The following is a 16040-nucleotide window of genomic DNA, read 5'->3' as shown; positions in this document are numbered from 1 at the left end:
ATGAGGGATATAGCCTATAGTGAACCTACAAGTTATATTCTTTATTCATTCTTGCCCAAGATTGTCCTTGAAGCTCCAATTATGATAACCTGTTTTCTTTTCCAGTGCTACAATTGTAGAGGCAGTGTGTAAATCCCTTGAGGAAGCAAGAGAGACTTGCGTTTTAATCCCCTACAACAATCCATTTCACCTCTCTGGGCCATAATCATCCCCATTTGCAAAATGAAAGATGTCAAACAATTCCTGTATAGTGGACATAATTCAAATGCTTACAGAAAGAAAAAAAAATTTCTTTCTGAGAGTAACTGCTTAAATGATTTGAGCTATTCAAAGAAAGTCTTGCCTTCTTAGGAAAAGGGGAGATAAACTAGTCTCAGTCAAGAAATAAAGAATCAGTTTTGTAAGAATGTGTCATCTTAGACAAATCATTTCCCACCCCTAGGTCTTAGTTTCCTCATCTTTAAAATGAAACAGTTGGCAAGAAATACTGAGTAGGCTGAGGATGCAGGTCCTTATGATCCTCCAGTCATAATTTCAACCAGAAAGGGATAAAGGTTTATAGCATATTGATAGGTCATGTCCTTCACATGGGTCTGCCTACAATGACCCCTGAAGCTATGGGATTATAATCAACAGAGGAAGGAAAAGAGCCCAAAGAAGCAAGCTATTGGCTCTTCCAGAAAAAGGCTGAAAAACAAGAAGCTTAAGATGAAAGACTGATAAAATCCTAACTCCTAAGTAAATATACCAACTCTGCTATTTAAAAAAGACTGAAGGAAAAATGTGTAAATTTTTAAAAACCTTAATTCATTAAACAAGTAATAAAATATGAAAGAAAATTAGCCCCGAAATCCCAATGAAATAGAATCCTGAGAACTCCTGAGAGATCACAGAACAAGAGCAAGAAACTCCAGAATGGATCAAAAGAGAAATAAAACTTAAAAAGAAAGCATTAGAGTAGAAATTAGGGCAGAAATGTGAGGACTCATATCAGAATTAATGAGACAACAGAGCAAATATTTTAGATACAGAACAACAAAATCTATTCAAAGAAAGTAAATGCTCTGAAAAGGACAATCATGGTTTTTTCTTTTTCTTTCTTTCTTTTTCAACCAAACCTGTGATTTCATCAGTATAGGGACATGTGGGTGAAAAACTTCATCAATGTAGATCTCTTTCTGCAACTCAGTGTCTCAGAGTCATACCAGTCACAGCTGGTATGTGCCTTATAGTAGGATTTGAACCTATCTCTTCCAAACTCTGAAGACATTTCTATTCATTATACCACATTCTCTCTTAGGGGAAAATTTATACTCAAAATATGTAAGTGGAAAAAAATTTGACAGAAGAAAGACAAAAGATAGTAATTTTGAAAGAACACATGAATTATATGTTGGCCAAAATGACTGATCCTGAAGATGAGACATATAGAGATAGAATTCAAGTTGCAACCCATGTAACCTATCTGGTAAAAATTAACCTAATCATCAAGGCAAAAAGATGAACCTTGAACAAAAAAGCTATCTGAGTCAGTCTTGCCCCAATCCCATCCCTCAATCAAAATAAAACAAAACAAAACAAAACAAAAAGAAAAGACAAAAAATAAAGATGGATATTGCATTTGGGCAACAAACATTCCAAACAAGAGAAACAGAGGAAAGGCAAATAAGTCCTATAATTAAGAAAACACTAAATAATTTAAGCAATACTCTAATATGTATAGGTTGTTGTTTAACAAACAAACTAGATTTAGTGTAAAAGAAAGAACAAAGAGTGATATTGATAATCATTTCAATCATGTCTCTCTGAGGCTAGATTTGAACTGAGGGAAATGAGCTTTTCTGACTCTAGGCCCTGCATTCTATTCACCACCTAAATTATCTGAGTACAAAAAAAGGATGAAAGGGGCTAAACATTTAAGGGATTCTTAAGGAATTGGAGAAGAGAAGTTTTTATTCTTGTACCATTTTTCAGTCATATCTGATCTTCATGATCCCTCTGGAGTTTTCTTGGCAAAGATTTTTGAGTGGTTTAACATTTTCTTCTCTAGCTAATGTTATAGATGAGGGACTGAGGAAAAACAAGGTTAAGTGACTTGTTCAGGGTCAACAGTTAAGACTGATGAGAATTATGAATGTAGCAGAAACAAAATCTGTAATCTTTTACTGCTGTTAAAATCTGGGGAGCTTATTAAGGGTGTGGAAAGTTCTTTGCTCTTGAGATATAAAATGACTCCTATTGTTTCATTGTTTAATGTAAAATTTGTATCCTGTCTCCTTATTCCCAACCCCCAGCCTTCAAGTTTACATGGTTTCTGTCACATAAGGTGGGGAGGGATTTCCTCTTTTGCCTTCAGTGCCCAGATAAAGGACAAGGCTATAAAACTGGAGTTGGACCACCACTTAGGGCTGGTCTGCCCATCTGGCCCAGTCAAACTCCTCTGGACTGTTCCTTATCTCTCTCTTTACCTATCCCTCTCCCTCTGTCTCTGTTCTCCAAACAACCTCTCCTAGCCTTTTGTTATTCAAGGCATCCTAAAGTGCTTGTTAACCCTTCAGGAGGAAAATCTTTTGTTCTGTTTACTTTGTTATATTTCATAATAAAATCCTGATCAATTTTAACATCCCAGAAGGCTCAAATTCTTTCACCTTTTCAGTGGCCTTAAATCTTCTGTCTTCTATCTTTAAATCTTTAATAATCAGCAACAAGATGAACCTTCCTAACTTCAGTAAAAGCACTCTATCCACTCTATCAAGTAGCAAATATTGAACTAATGTTCTGTCGCCTAAGTCCCATACTTTCATATAAGTTAATCAAGTATCTTTTTTTTCTGGAGATAACAGAAGCCCACCTACCTTAAGATCACTTCAAATACAAGGCCACACACTGAAGACTAGACTTTTTCTATCTCCTCCCCCCTTCTCTTCCTGCTCTCTCCTGACTGGAATCCCATACTTCCTCCTGCTCCTGCCAGATGAGAGGTAGGGTTCTTGATGTCTCAAATGATACCACAGCACCACCTGCTAGGAGGTTGAATCTGGAGGGAGGATTTTGAAAAATCTCCCTCAATTGACCTCTCTACAGTCACTAATATTCTGCCTGGATTCATTGATCAATCCTCAACACATTCCTACTACCTATACTATTTACATTCCAAAGATTTTGAACCCTGACTGCTAATTCCCTAAACTCAATTTATTGCTTTGTCATAAGTATCTTCTTCTACTCTACCTTACCATTCTCTGAAATGTTCTACTCCATATCTTTGCCCCTTTCATTGTGCCTGCTAAAATGTTCATTCCAAAATAAATCAATTTTCTTTCATCTTTCTCATATTATCACTGTCTTCCATCCTCTTCCTCATCCTTTCCACTTCCAGACTTCCCTGGCTTCTTTCAGGTCTCAGTTAAAATCCCACCCTCTACAAGAAACCTTTCCTGAACTTTCTTAACTAAAATGCTTTCTCTCTGGAATTACTTTCAATTTATCCTATATATTTCTTGTTCATGCATATCATTTGCAACTGCCCCATCAGAAAGTAAGCTCCCTGAGGACAAGTATTGTCTTTGCCTCTATTTGAGTCCCCAGGATCAGGAACCCAGTAACACTTAATAAATGATTGTTAATTAATTGATATTAAACCTTTTCCTTTCTTGTTGTGTCTTCTGGTCCTCAGTGAAATGCAGCTCCCTTGTGATGACACTGTTTCCCTCATTTCCAGTACTGGTTATACTTTCTCTCCTACCCCCCTGACTTGTTGGTCATAGCGGAGGATTTAGAATCTTCCTGGCTGTGCATGCCCCTTCCAGAGTCTATTTATACTGCTCTTCCTTGCTGCAATGCAAATTCAATGCTTGGAGATATTATCTGTCAATACCCAAGGACACTCAGCTATCTTCTTCAGTGTCTGGTGCAAAATTTTAATTTCCCCCCATTTCCTTCCTTCATGTTAGTGAATTTCAACATGTGTGTGTTATATATGCATACATACATACACACACACACATATATACACACACAAACTACTATATACTATATATTCATTAGAATACAAAAACAGACAAAAGACTGTCCCTGCCCTCAAGGAGCTCATAATCTAAAGGGGTTCACAATCTAATGGTGGAGAAAACAAGCAAACAAGTATGCACAAAACACTATATACAGGATAAATAGGAGACTACAGAGAAAGGACATTAGGATTGAGAAGGGTTGAGAAAAGCTTCCTGTGGAATGTGGGACTTGAAAGAAGCCAGAATAGGCAGAAAAGTGGAGATGAAGAGAGAGCATCACAGACATGGAGATGCCTGGTGCTGCAAGGTGAAATGTCTTATTCATGGAACAACTAAGAAGCCACTGGATCAAAAAGTCTGCCTTAGGGAGTCAGGGGTAAAAAGACTGAAAAGATTGAGAGTTGGGGGCAGATTATAAAGGGTTTTGAGTGCCAGAGGATTTTCTATTTTGGTTCTCTAGGAAATATGAAAATCATTTTGGCTGCTGAAGGAGAATAGATTGACTGGCAGAAGCTCCATATCCTTTCCCTTGCCAGCACCTGTAAGTGTTTCATTTCCTTCTTCACAATCTCTGACATTCCTTTATCTGATCATAATCTTTGAATTTGTCCAACCCTATTCTTCACTCTCACCTTCATTTTCATTTCTTCCATCCCTCAGTTCTTTCTGAGGTCATAACCCCTGTGCTTACTTCACCACTCTCCTTCCCTCCCTAGCTTGACCCTTTGGTGAACAAAGTCTACTATACACTATCCTCTACCCTCACTATCTTCCTCTTCATCTTCCTCCTCCTCTTCCTCCTCCTCTTTTTTCTTCTTTCTTCTTCTTCCTCTTTCTGTTTCTCTCTCTCCTTCAATCTCTCCCTATCTACTATTTTGCCTCCTCTTCATGGCCAAAATTCTTGAAAAATTTGTCTACTTCCTCTCCTTTCAATCTCTTCTAAACTTCTGGTGTATTCTTGCCATGACATTCAGCTTAAAGCACATTCTTCAATATTATAGATCTCTTAACTACCAAAGCCCAAATCATCTTTCTTTTTCTCTGCAGCATATGATACTGTTGATTACTTTTTCCTCTTGGATACTTTCCTCTCTCCACTTTTCTTGACATTGCCCTCTCATGGTTTTTTCCTAATTCATCCATGTAAATCCACACTACCTGGTTGTACTCTATGGTTCTGTCATGGACCCTCTTCTTTTTTTTCCTCTCATTTGGAGATCTCATCAGTTCTCATGGGTTCAGTAATCATCTCTATGCAGATGATTCCCAGTCCTGCTCAACCAGCCCTAACCTGGGGGATAGAGAGACTCTTCAAACATCATCAACTGCCTTTTAGTGATCTCAAACTGATCTGTCCCATAGGCACCTCAGATACAATGCCCCAAGTAGAGTTCATTATCTCCCCTATTGCTCATTCCTTTCCTATAATATCACCTCTTCCTATTCCCTTCCCTATTAAACTATCTTCTCAGTTACCTATGTTCAAAATCTCACTGTTGTTCTTGACACTTTTCATGCATCACACATATCCAATCTATTGCCAAACCTTGCCATTTCTACCTTCACAACATCACTTTATATGTACTTTTCATGTACTGATACAGCCACAACCCCCGTTCAGGCCCTCTTCACCTATCACCTGGAACAATATAATAGTTCCACTCCAACTTCTTAACCAAAAACTAAAAGATATTATTGAAAAAAAAAGAAATAAAATTATCTGAAGCTAAAATGCTTTTGCATGAGCAAAATCAGTGCAGCCAGAAGTAGGGAAAAAAACTGTTGAATTTAAAAACATCTTTGCATAAAGTATCTTTGATAGAAGCTTGACATCCTTGATATTTAGGAAATTAACACAAATATATAATGCTAAGAGCTATTTCTTAATACACAAGTAATTAAAGGATATGAACAAAGTCCTCAACAATATTACAAACTAATAACAACTAAATGTGACTACTACAAGCCACCAAAATAGAAATTCAAATTAAAATGACTCTGATGCTTCATCTCATACCTAGAAAATTAATACAGATGACAAAAGATGGTGGTGAAAAGATAGATACACCAATATACTGTTGGTAGGACTATGAATTGAAGCAACTATACTGGGAAATAATTTAGAATTATATGAAAAATGCAACTAGAATTTCCTTATCTTTTGATTCAGAGATTCCATTTCTAGACCTATGCTCCAAGGAGTTTAAAGAAAGAAAGAGGGGCAGCTAGGTGGCTCAATGGATAGAGAACTGGCCCTGAAGTCAGGAGGACCTGAGTTCAAATCTATCCTCAGACACTTAATAATTGTCTAACTGGCCTTGGGCAAGTCACTTAACCCCATTGCCTTAAAATAAATAACAATTTTTTAAAAAGACAGAAAGGTTCTATGCATACATACCAAAATAGTCACAGAAGCATTTTTTGTGATGGCAGAAAAAGTAGAAACAAAGGTAGTTTTGTTAAAGAATGACTAAACAAAATATGTTACATAAATTTATTGGAATATTATTATATATCATGAGAGATGATAAATATATGGATTTCAGAGATACATAAGACATAGCTAGGGATTCAGTCAAGTCAACAAGTATTGATTAAGTGTTCATTATGTCCCAGGCACTGTACTAAACCCTGTGCATCTAAAGAAAGGCAAAAGAAAGACTGTTTTCAATATGCAAACAGTTATGTACAAATAGGACATATGCCAGATAAATTGGAGATAGTCTACAGAGAGAGGTACTAATTAAAGGGGATTAGCTAAGACTTCTCAGGGGGAGGTAGAATTTTTGGCTGAAATTTGAAGGCAGGGAAACCAATGAGCAGAATTGAAAAGGGAGGGAGTTACAAGTATGAAGATAGCTGGTGAAAATACTGATAAGATGAGTAGTTGTGTGCAAGAACCAGTAGGGCCAGTATCACTAGTCAAACTCATAAATTAATAAGGACTTATGTTGAAAAATGTTGTCTATTCCCAGAGGAAAAAACTGATGGTGTCTGAATACAAATTGAATTATACTTTTTTAAACTTTATTTTTCTTGAAGGTTTTTTAGAGGGGGTCTATGATTTCTTTTACAACATAACTATTATGGAAATGTTTTGCATGACTCCATATATATCATCTGTATCAAACTGCTTGCCTTCTCAATGGGGGGAGTGAGGTGGGGAATGAGAAAGGGAGAGAATTTGGAACTCAAAAATTTAAAAATAAATGCTAAAAATTGTTTTTACATGTAACTGGGAAAAATAAAATACTAAATAAATAAGTAGATTCAAAAAGCACAAATCGAAACAAAATAAAAAACGTTTTCCAAAGTAGAATTGACAAGACTTGGCAACCTGGATGGGAGAGGTGGAATTGACAATGACACCTAAACTTCAAACCTAGGTGCCTGGGAGGATGGTAGTATCCTTGATGGCAACATGAAAGCCTGCGAAAAGGAGAGTATGGGAGAAGAGAATAATGAGTTCAGATTTGGAAATGATGAGTTTAGTTTATCAATGGATTTGAGATATACAATTGTTGTTTACCCTTCATTCTCAAAGAGGCCATGACATGACTTGAATTTAAGTGAGGGAGAGCTGTACAAAGTCACCAGCCTCGCTTTCTCCTCTGGAGTCATCTGGGTCCAGTGGCCAGATATGGATCGGGGAACTGGAGATGACCCTGGATACAATGGGAGACCTTGGCCTTTTTATGTTAGCAACTGGAAGAAGGGAGATTGGAGGTCAGGAAAGTAGTTAGGGCTAGACAAATAGATCTGAGAATCATAAGGATAGAGATGAAAATTGAATCCAAACAAGTTGAGGTCACCAAGAGAAATAATAAGGAATAAAATTATATGATATGACATGATATAATAGAAAGGAGAGGAAAAAGGGAAAGAAGAGGAGAGTAAAATAGAGAAAAAAAGAGAGAAGAGGACCCAAGCAGAGCTTGGAGGAGCACTCATGATTAGTCAGAATTTTCAAACTGGAATAATAGGATTAGGAAAATTAATCTATCAGAGTATGAACTGAGGGGTATTAAAAGTAGAAAAAAAAAGCTAAAAGGCTGTTAGAACAATCCAGATTAGATACAATATTGGACTGAAAGAAAGGGACAGATCAGATAGATGTTAAAGAAAAGATTAAATAAATTAGACTGTTGACAAATTCATCTGTAAATGTTGACTGATGGAAGCTTACACAGATACACAGGTTCTCAGATGTCATCTAGACCAACCTCCCCCTCCTTTTTATAGCAGCCCTGAAAGGACAAATGTGGAAAAGGGAAGGAGGAGAAAGAAGATATGGGATAGATGTAGGATATTTATCTACTATCTAGATCTAGTATCTACTTGGGTAGGCTACCTTACTTAACTTTTTTCAGACCTTACTTTGTCTTCTCATAAAATAGGAATGTCTTCCCTTCTCTAATTTACTCTCATGACATGGATTCTTTTTGAGAATGGGGTGAGTACAAGGGCTACATGTAAATCCAAGATGGAAGCATTGTAAGAGCCCTCTTTCCAGTCGAGTGGCACTTAGAAAGTTCTCCATAATATTGAACTTGGATAGCAATCCCTGAAATTTCCTACTGCTGAAGTAATCTAATCCCAGTTAAGTCTTAATTACCTTATCTGTCAAGCAACCCTCATCTCCATATCTAGGACAGTCATCATAAAAAGCAAAAAGACTTCTGTCCAAAAATATTTATAACCACTTTGTTAATAATAACAATAAACTAAAAGCAATGTATATATCCAGAAAATGGGGAATGACTGACTAAATTATGGTATATTAATGTAATGGAACATGGTGCTACGAAAATTATGGGAGCTAGGTGGCAGAGTGAATAGAGTGTATGGTTTAGAGTCAGGAATACTCCTCTTTGTGAGTTCAAATGTGGCCTCAGATGCTAGCTGTGTGATCCTAGTAAAATGATCCGGAGAAGAAAGTGTTAAACTACCCCAATATTTTTGTCAAGAAAATCCCAAGTGGGGTCATGATGACTCAGCCATAACTGAAAATAACTCAAAAGTAGCAAATGAAAATGATAAAATATGAAGTATATAAGAAAATATGGAAAACAAAGACTTCAGGAGTCCCTTCCAATTTTATATGCACGATCTTATGTCCAACAGAGTTAAGCAGATTATATATATATATATATATATAAAATAAAGTCCTGTGGCCCTCTAGCCTTCTCCAGTTCCTTCTACTGATCACTGCATAGATTTATATTAAGCTGGCAACTGTCTAACTTGTGAATGCATGTCTTAAAATGTGGCATCCAAGATGAAAAACAACCTGGCCCCAGCCATACTTTTTTTTTTTTGCAAGGCAAACGAGGTTAAGTGGCTTGCCCAAGGCCACACAGCTAGGTAATTATTAAGTGTCTGAGACTGCATTTGAACCCAGGTCCTGACTCCAGGGCCGGTGCTTTATCCATTACGCCACCTAGCCGCCCCAGCCATACTTCTTCAGATGCATTCTAACTGGCACTGAGATACTCTCAAGGAGAGAACTCTCTCTCTACCCATGGTTGTTCTCACTGCTCCTACCCCTAAAGGCTTTACTATTTCCCAAATTATACTCACCTGCAGTGTGCCAGGTGGTTCCTGAAGTGAGTTTATCTCTCTCCAACAGTACAATGTTGGTCAGGCCCAGCTTGGCCAGATGGTACAGGGTTTGACAACCCAGGCTGCCTCCACCCACGACCACTACATCAGCTGACTTGGGGAGGGGCCGGGTAGGCCCCGGGGCTACAGAGTTCTGGTCTTCCTTCAGGGTCCGCTGGTAGGGCACACTCTTTTCAGTGGTGGGGCCTTTGGAAGTACTCAGGAGCCGGAGCTGAGGTCTCCATGGGTGAGGGTGGAAAGCTACCACTCTCAGTGCTCTCTTCAGAGAAGACATGGGAAACTGAAAAGCTAGGAGCTAGTCGTTGAGAGCAGGAATCTTCTTCAAACCTGGCAGATACTGGGAATGGAGGAAGACAGAGAGACTCAGATTACCTAAATAACACGGGAAAGATCAGATTAAATACTGTCACACTTTCATTCCAAGTCCCTCAGACTAGGGAAAATCTTAATATGATCACTTTATCTATATATTTATTGCTTTCCACCACAAGCATTTATAAAGTGATTTCCACATATTGAATGCTTACTACTATATTTATAACTGGAAATATAAAGAAAGGGAAAGGGGCAGAAATCAGTTTAAGGAAGTCACAGTCTAAAGGGGAGGGACAACATGCAAACAACTACATACAAACAAGAGGTACACAAGAACTACCTGGGAAGCCTTCCTTCCTTGTAGTCACCAGTTTCAGTCTTACCTAAGGTCCACCTTGCCCCTTGGAGCCTTCCCTGACTGTTCAAACCAGTGGAGTGCTGGTAAATGTTTAACAATTGACTCTTCTGAAAGAAAAACAAATTCATATCCACCACACATTTTTAAGCTTTATGTGTATTATTAACATTTTTCTCTATCACTTTTTTAGCAACTGGGTAGCACAGTAGTTAGAGAGCAGGGTCTGGAGTCAGGAAGATTTTTTGAGTTCAAATCTGATCTCAGACATTTACTAGCTATGTGACCCTCCACAAGTCATTTAATTCTGTTTAACTTGGTTTCCTCATCTGTAAAATGAGTTGGAGAAGGAAATGACAAGCCACTTAAATATCTTTGCCAAGAAAACCCCAAATAGGGTCATGAAGAATCAGACACTACTGAAATGACTCAACAACAATTGTCACTTTCTTAAGTCAAGACAATCAACAAAGCAATAAATCAAGCCCTGATTTGTGGCCCTGATTTCTGATTTCCAAGGTGTAAATGTTCACACACTGAAAATTTAAGTTGATAGAACTGGCTTGAACTGGCTCCAAACCCACAGGGGTCATCAGGACCCAGAGCTGGAAACTCTAGTCTCTGAAAGCATATTAAAAACTTCTTTTTTAGTTCAATAAAAAAATTTTGAAAATTTTTCTAATCTAAAACTCTTTTCTGACTTTTCCCTATAGGAAAATTTATAGAATATCAAGAAAAAGGTTAAGGTCCCAAGAATAAGGATAACGAGGGGAAAAGAATTTTGAACAAAAAGAATCTGATTGTGATAAGATTATTTTCCAGAAGTGACTGGGGTATTGGCTTAATTGAAGGCAATCAGTCAACAAAGTTCATTCCCCTCTTTTCTCTTTCCAGAAGTCATAGTGATCATAGAGAAGTCCTTTGAATTATATGAGATATTCTGGGAACAGCTGAGGGGTGGGAGAAAGCCCGTAAGGGGCGTGGAAAGAGGAAGAAGTAATTTTAGGAAGATAGTTCTCCAGAGCCTGTCTGAAGAATATTATTTTCTTAGAAAGAGTAGAAAGTAAATAAAAAATCATTTTTATCAGTTTGTAACATTTTCCTTTTTTAAGATTACTTTCAAAGTTACCTCAAATTGTCTTTGAGGAAAGGTTGAAGAACAGGGGGATCTGGGAATGAAGAGGCTGTCAATTTGGACTTTTTCTCTTAAGATTAGATATGCTTGGATTTAGAAAAATGTTTTAGTAATAAAAATGTTTCTGGTAGACTCATGCCTAAGTTACAGAGTATGGTTATTAATATTTTTCTTCAATAAGTCGAAACCCCTCATTTTACACATGAGGAAATAGAAATCAAAACAGGAGAAGTAATTGAGAGGCAGCAGGACTTAGTAGCTAGTGTTATAGACAGGAAGACTTGGGTTCAAATCTTGCCTGCCTCTGATTCTTATTAGCTCTGTGACTATGGACAAGGGGTTGAGTAAGGCATTTATTTCTCAAAGTTTTTTCCTGGTCTATAAAATGAGGGGATTGAACTGGATTATCTATAATATACCCACACCCCCAACTCTTAATCTATGATTTTATGAATTACCCAAGGTCATATAGGTAAATTAGAAAGTAGTAGTTGGGATTTGAACCCTAGACAACCATTTGATTACTGGTCAACAAAGTCAGGTGAAGAAGGAGTATGGAACCTAGAGGAAAAGAAGTCAGGAGCAACCTTTTCTAGTTTCAAAAGGCAGGGGATGGTGGACTAAAAGGAAGAGAAGGGAGGAATTACATAAGGTTATACTTCCATTTTCTTCCTATTAAAAAGAAAAGAGTAGGGGGAAAAACCCAGAGTATCCACTTGTTTCCTGAGGTTGAGGGAAAGTCTCTCTCAAAAGAAAAGAAGAAACACCTCCATGTTTTTATAAACTATTCCAGGCCAAAAAAGCTATTTTATGGAGAACTCATACAGGGCAAGTGTTCTCCCAGGTGGGGCAATAAGGAGGAGGTTTCAGAAAAAATCGATACAATGACACCCTTAAGGTCTCTCTTAAGAACTTTATAATTGTGAGGCAAGGAAGATACTGGTACAGGATCCTCCCTCTTCAGAGAGGGTGCTGTGCTCAGTGAGCAAGGCAGAATGGAAGGAACTCAAAGGAAATGTGAGATACACAAGTTTAGAGAATCCACCTCAGATGTTCACATGGACTGTGTCAGACCTGTATCCATCCATGCTCGTATCCACCTGATCAGTCCATCAGACATACTATATAACTTGTCTCCAACATAGTGACATTGTTTTGTTCTTCTTTAGTAATGAAGGACAAGAACCATCCAATATACCTTAGTGATTCATTGCTAAAAGAGAAGAAAGCAGGGTAGGGGAAGGAGCAGGAAAGACTATTCAAGTTCGTTACAACCCCATAAACATGCAAATTAGAATATTGTAATATTTGTCTGTAAGACATAGTCAGAATCTTACAGGCTTAATTCTGAAGGGCAGACCATGCTGCCTTTTTGCATTCGACTTATAATTTTTAAAAGGGGTGGCGTGGTTGGTAGATATAAAGGTGCTGGCCAAAGGCTACATCTTTCCCTGTATACTCCTAGGATGCTTTCTTTCTGCAATCCTCTCAGGACACTTAACCATGTTACTTTGCGACTGTGGTTAGAGACTTGTAGCTTTATGCTTCAACAAGAGTAGGCCAGCTTCCTCATGGAATTATGGGCTCCCTAATACAACCCCCCCTCCCCATTTTCTACCCTCCTCCACTCCCCTCTACCTAATATTAAGCAATGGAATGCAAATAGAATGACACCTAAGATACTGGAAAGTTATGAAATTTGGAGAGATGAGTACGGGTTCAAATTCTGGCCAAAACTCCATGCTTTTGTTTCCTGACCTGGAAAATGAGAGGGGAGGGCTTGAACTAAGATGCTCTCTGAATGTCCATGCACCTCTAAATCCTATGATCCCTGATTGAATTCTAAACAGTTAAAGTATATTGGTAACAAATTGGACCCTCTACATTCTACTAAGGAAAAATGTAGTTGGATAGGGAGAGAGGAGCCTAGGATAAAAAATTTAGTTTATTTGCAGATACCTTTTTCTATTCAATGTACCTCAGTACTGTGGTGGGTGATGGGGACAGCAGTAATGATTCTTGCCCACTGAAGAGCCTCCACTCACAGTGGAGAATTGGGTCACTACCCATCCATGCTCCCCCCTGATGTAGGGTCTTGGTCCTGGCTTCCTGTAGCCTAATTCTTGCCAAGGAGGTAGATAAGAATTCTAAGGTGGCTTGAAACAACTTCCCAAAGTGGGAAGATCACTAGATCTACCATTTGAAAAATTAGGTTCCTATTCTATCTCTGATACTTATTCCCTGAATGACTTTAAGCAAATTACTGGACTTCCCTGACCTCAGTTTCCTTATGTGTAAAAATGGGAGAGGAGTGAGGATGTTGGATCAGATGCTGATCCATCTGAGGTCCCTTGCAGATTAGATCTATAAAGCCTACTAGGCATTTTTCATCTTATTGAGGACTCAATGTCTAAGAAACCTTCAGTGACCAAAGGAATTACTCTGGTGGTGAGATTTTAGACACCATGATTTTGACACAGGGAGTTCTTTAGAGCTCAAATGGCTTGGCACCTTTGCCTGTAGTGACTTGTATGGGAACCAGACATATGCTTCTTCTCCACTCCTAGATCTACCTTGAACTCTCACACACCATCCCCAATGGGGCTATCACAAATCCTATGCCAAACACCTCCCCTAAGACAATAGAAACTTGGCCTAAAAGTTCACAGCAATCTTTGGGAGTGGGGGTTGGAGGTTGATGGGGTGAGTGTCAGGATATGCCCCTTGTCCTGGACTCATTCTGAGACAGCTGGTTTTATCATTAACCCAGCTTTTTCTCTATCACTTACATACCTGGCTTTTTAAACTGGACCCTGCTGAGTCAGCACCTACAGGTTGGGGTAGTTCTTTCTTTCCTTCTTGGGGTGTTCAATTTTATCCTCTGATAATGTTGGAAGAGGGGAATTTGGGAAAGAGGGAAGAGATAAAGAATTCAAATCCAGGATTAGAAGCAGCTCTGCTAAGAACTTCAGATCTAGGGACCCGTTTGGGTTTTTTGGAATTAGCACTGTTATCTCTCCCTCCCAGGCCCCCCAAGCAATGCCCTCACCTATGGCTGATTCTATATGGTGCCCTAGGCCCCATAGACTTGGGGGAAGGGGAAGGTGAAGGAGCAGAGCCCTGTAACCTGAGCGCTTTCTCTCCTTCAACATCTGGTTCTCAGCCTTCCCCAGCCCAGACCACCATCCCCCTTGTGCCCCTCCCCTCTGCCTCCAAGAGGGCAATCGGTGTTTTCCAAAGATTCTCAGACCTGGTCACCCACCTGAAGAGAGGGTTCCCAACCCCAAGGCAGAGAAAAACTACTTGTTAGAGAGCCGGCTTCCCCTTACTCCCTGCTTCTTGCATCGGCTGTGTTGCTGCTGCTGCTGCTGCTGCTGCTGTCTCCGCCTCTCCCCTGTGGCCTGGCTTTGCTCCCAGGCTGCATTTCAGCTGCCAGGGATCTGGTTCACTTGGAGAGAAACAAAAGGCTGCCCTGCTGGCTAGTTTTGTGCTTTACTGGAGTGTAGATAAAGGCCTGAGGCCTAGCTTACTTTCTCTCCTAGGAAGCCTTTAGAAGGATAGGCCCTGACTCCCATCAGCAATTTCCAGAACTTGGAATTGAACAGGGACATTCTACACTCCCTCCAATACATTGTTCTGAGTGTGATAGTATTTGTCAGACTGGGGAGGGAGACTAGAAAAACCCAGGTGGCTCTGGTTTCTTGGAAGACCTTAAACTATTAGCCACCCCTCTCCCATTCTGTTCACGGGTTTCTAACTTCTTCAAAGTGTGCTTGTGTGTGCTTGTATGCATTCAGTCTCAGAACAGGAAGGAAGTTTCTGAGGTTAGGAGAATTTCACATCTCGGGAAGGAATTGCCTCTATAGCATGATGAATGATCATCCAGACTCTGCTTGAGCATTTTCATTGATAGATTGCTATCCAAAGAAATAGGGTTTTCCCACCTTTTCAGTCCTGCAAATTTATGGGGGAACAAGATTTTCACTTGCCTATTCACTTGTCCATGGACACCCTTTACTGCATACAACCTTAGTCCCTAAGGCTATATCAGTTGTATACAATTCTAGTCCCTGAGTTCCCATATTCCCATTTTCTCAAATTGCTTGAGAAGACTAGCCATAAGGGGAGAGAATGGACTGTAGGGACAAAGATCCCCATCAACAGAACATAAGACCATGTTCTTAATGGGAGAACCTAGAAGGAGGGGAGATAGATTAGAAAGAGGTCAGAGGCCTAGAAGAGACAGTAGCTAGAAATAGATTAAAATGTAATTGAGGAAATGTTTAATAAATCACAATATTTGTTTTGATTGAGTCGTTTCAGTCATATTAGACTCTTCACGAATCACATTTGTTCTGACAGAGATACTGGAGTGACTTAATTCCTCTTCTAGCTCATTTTACAGATGAGGAAACTGAGGCAAACAGGGTTAAATGATTTGCCCAGGGTCACATAGATAATAAGTTTTTGAGATTGTATTTTAACTCTTGAAGATATCTTTCTGTTCTGGCCTGGCAATTTATGCACTAACAACCCACAATAAAATATAGATATTGCTAATTTGGGTTTTCTAAATGACGATGTGGGGGGGGATTAACTAGAT

General features: G+C 39.0%; 1 protein-coding gene across 7 annotated transcripts in view; it reads right to left on the bottom strand.

The window, feature by feature from the left end:
* Window positions 1-14834, bottom strand: part of SARDH (sarcosine dehydrogenase) — a 142891-nt gene extending 128057 nt beyond the window's left edge. The window contains exons 1-5 of one of the 7 annotated variants that reach the window (XM_074210762.1): window positions 14700-14834; window positions 14231-14318; window positions 12512-12650; window positions 10331-10412; window positions 9591-9969 (exon numbers count right to left, since the gene is read on the bottom strand). In XM_074210762.1, the coding sequence (XP_074066863.1) occupies window positions 9591-9906 (316 nt within the window). In that variant the 5' untranslated portion in view covers window positions 9907-9969; window positions 10331-10412; window positions 12512-12650; window positions 14231-14318; window positions 14700-14834. Of the gene's footprint in view, window positions 1-9590; window positions 9970-10287; window positions 10413-12511; window positions 12651-14230; window positions 14319-14699 lie in introns of all 7 variants that reach the window. The other 6 variants (XM_074210765.1, XM_074210760.1, XM_074210763.1 and 3 more) reach the window with 6 other exon arrangements.
* Window positions 14835-16040: the final 1206 nt, after the last annotated feature.

This window comes from Macrotis lagotis, chromosome 1 (genome assembly GCF_037893015.1).
Source record: "Macrotis lagotis isolate mMagLag1 chromosome 1, bilby.v1.9.chrom.fasta, whole genome shotgun sequence".
In the NCBI taxonomy this organism is placed as follows: domain Eukaryota; kingdom Metazoa; phylum Chordata; class Mammalia; order Peramelemorphia; family Peramelidae; genus Macrotis; species Macrotis lagotis.
Note: the sequence above shows the minus strand (reverse complement) of the source record. Positions and strands in the feature narration are given on the sequence as shown.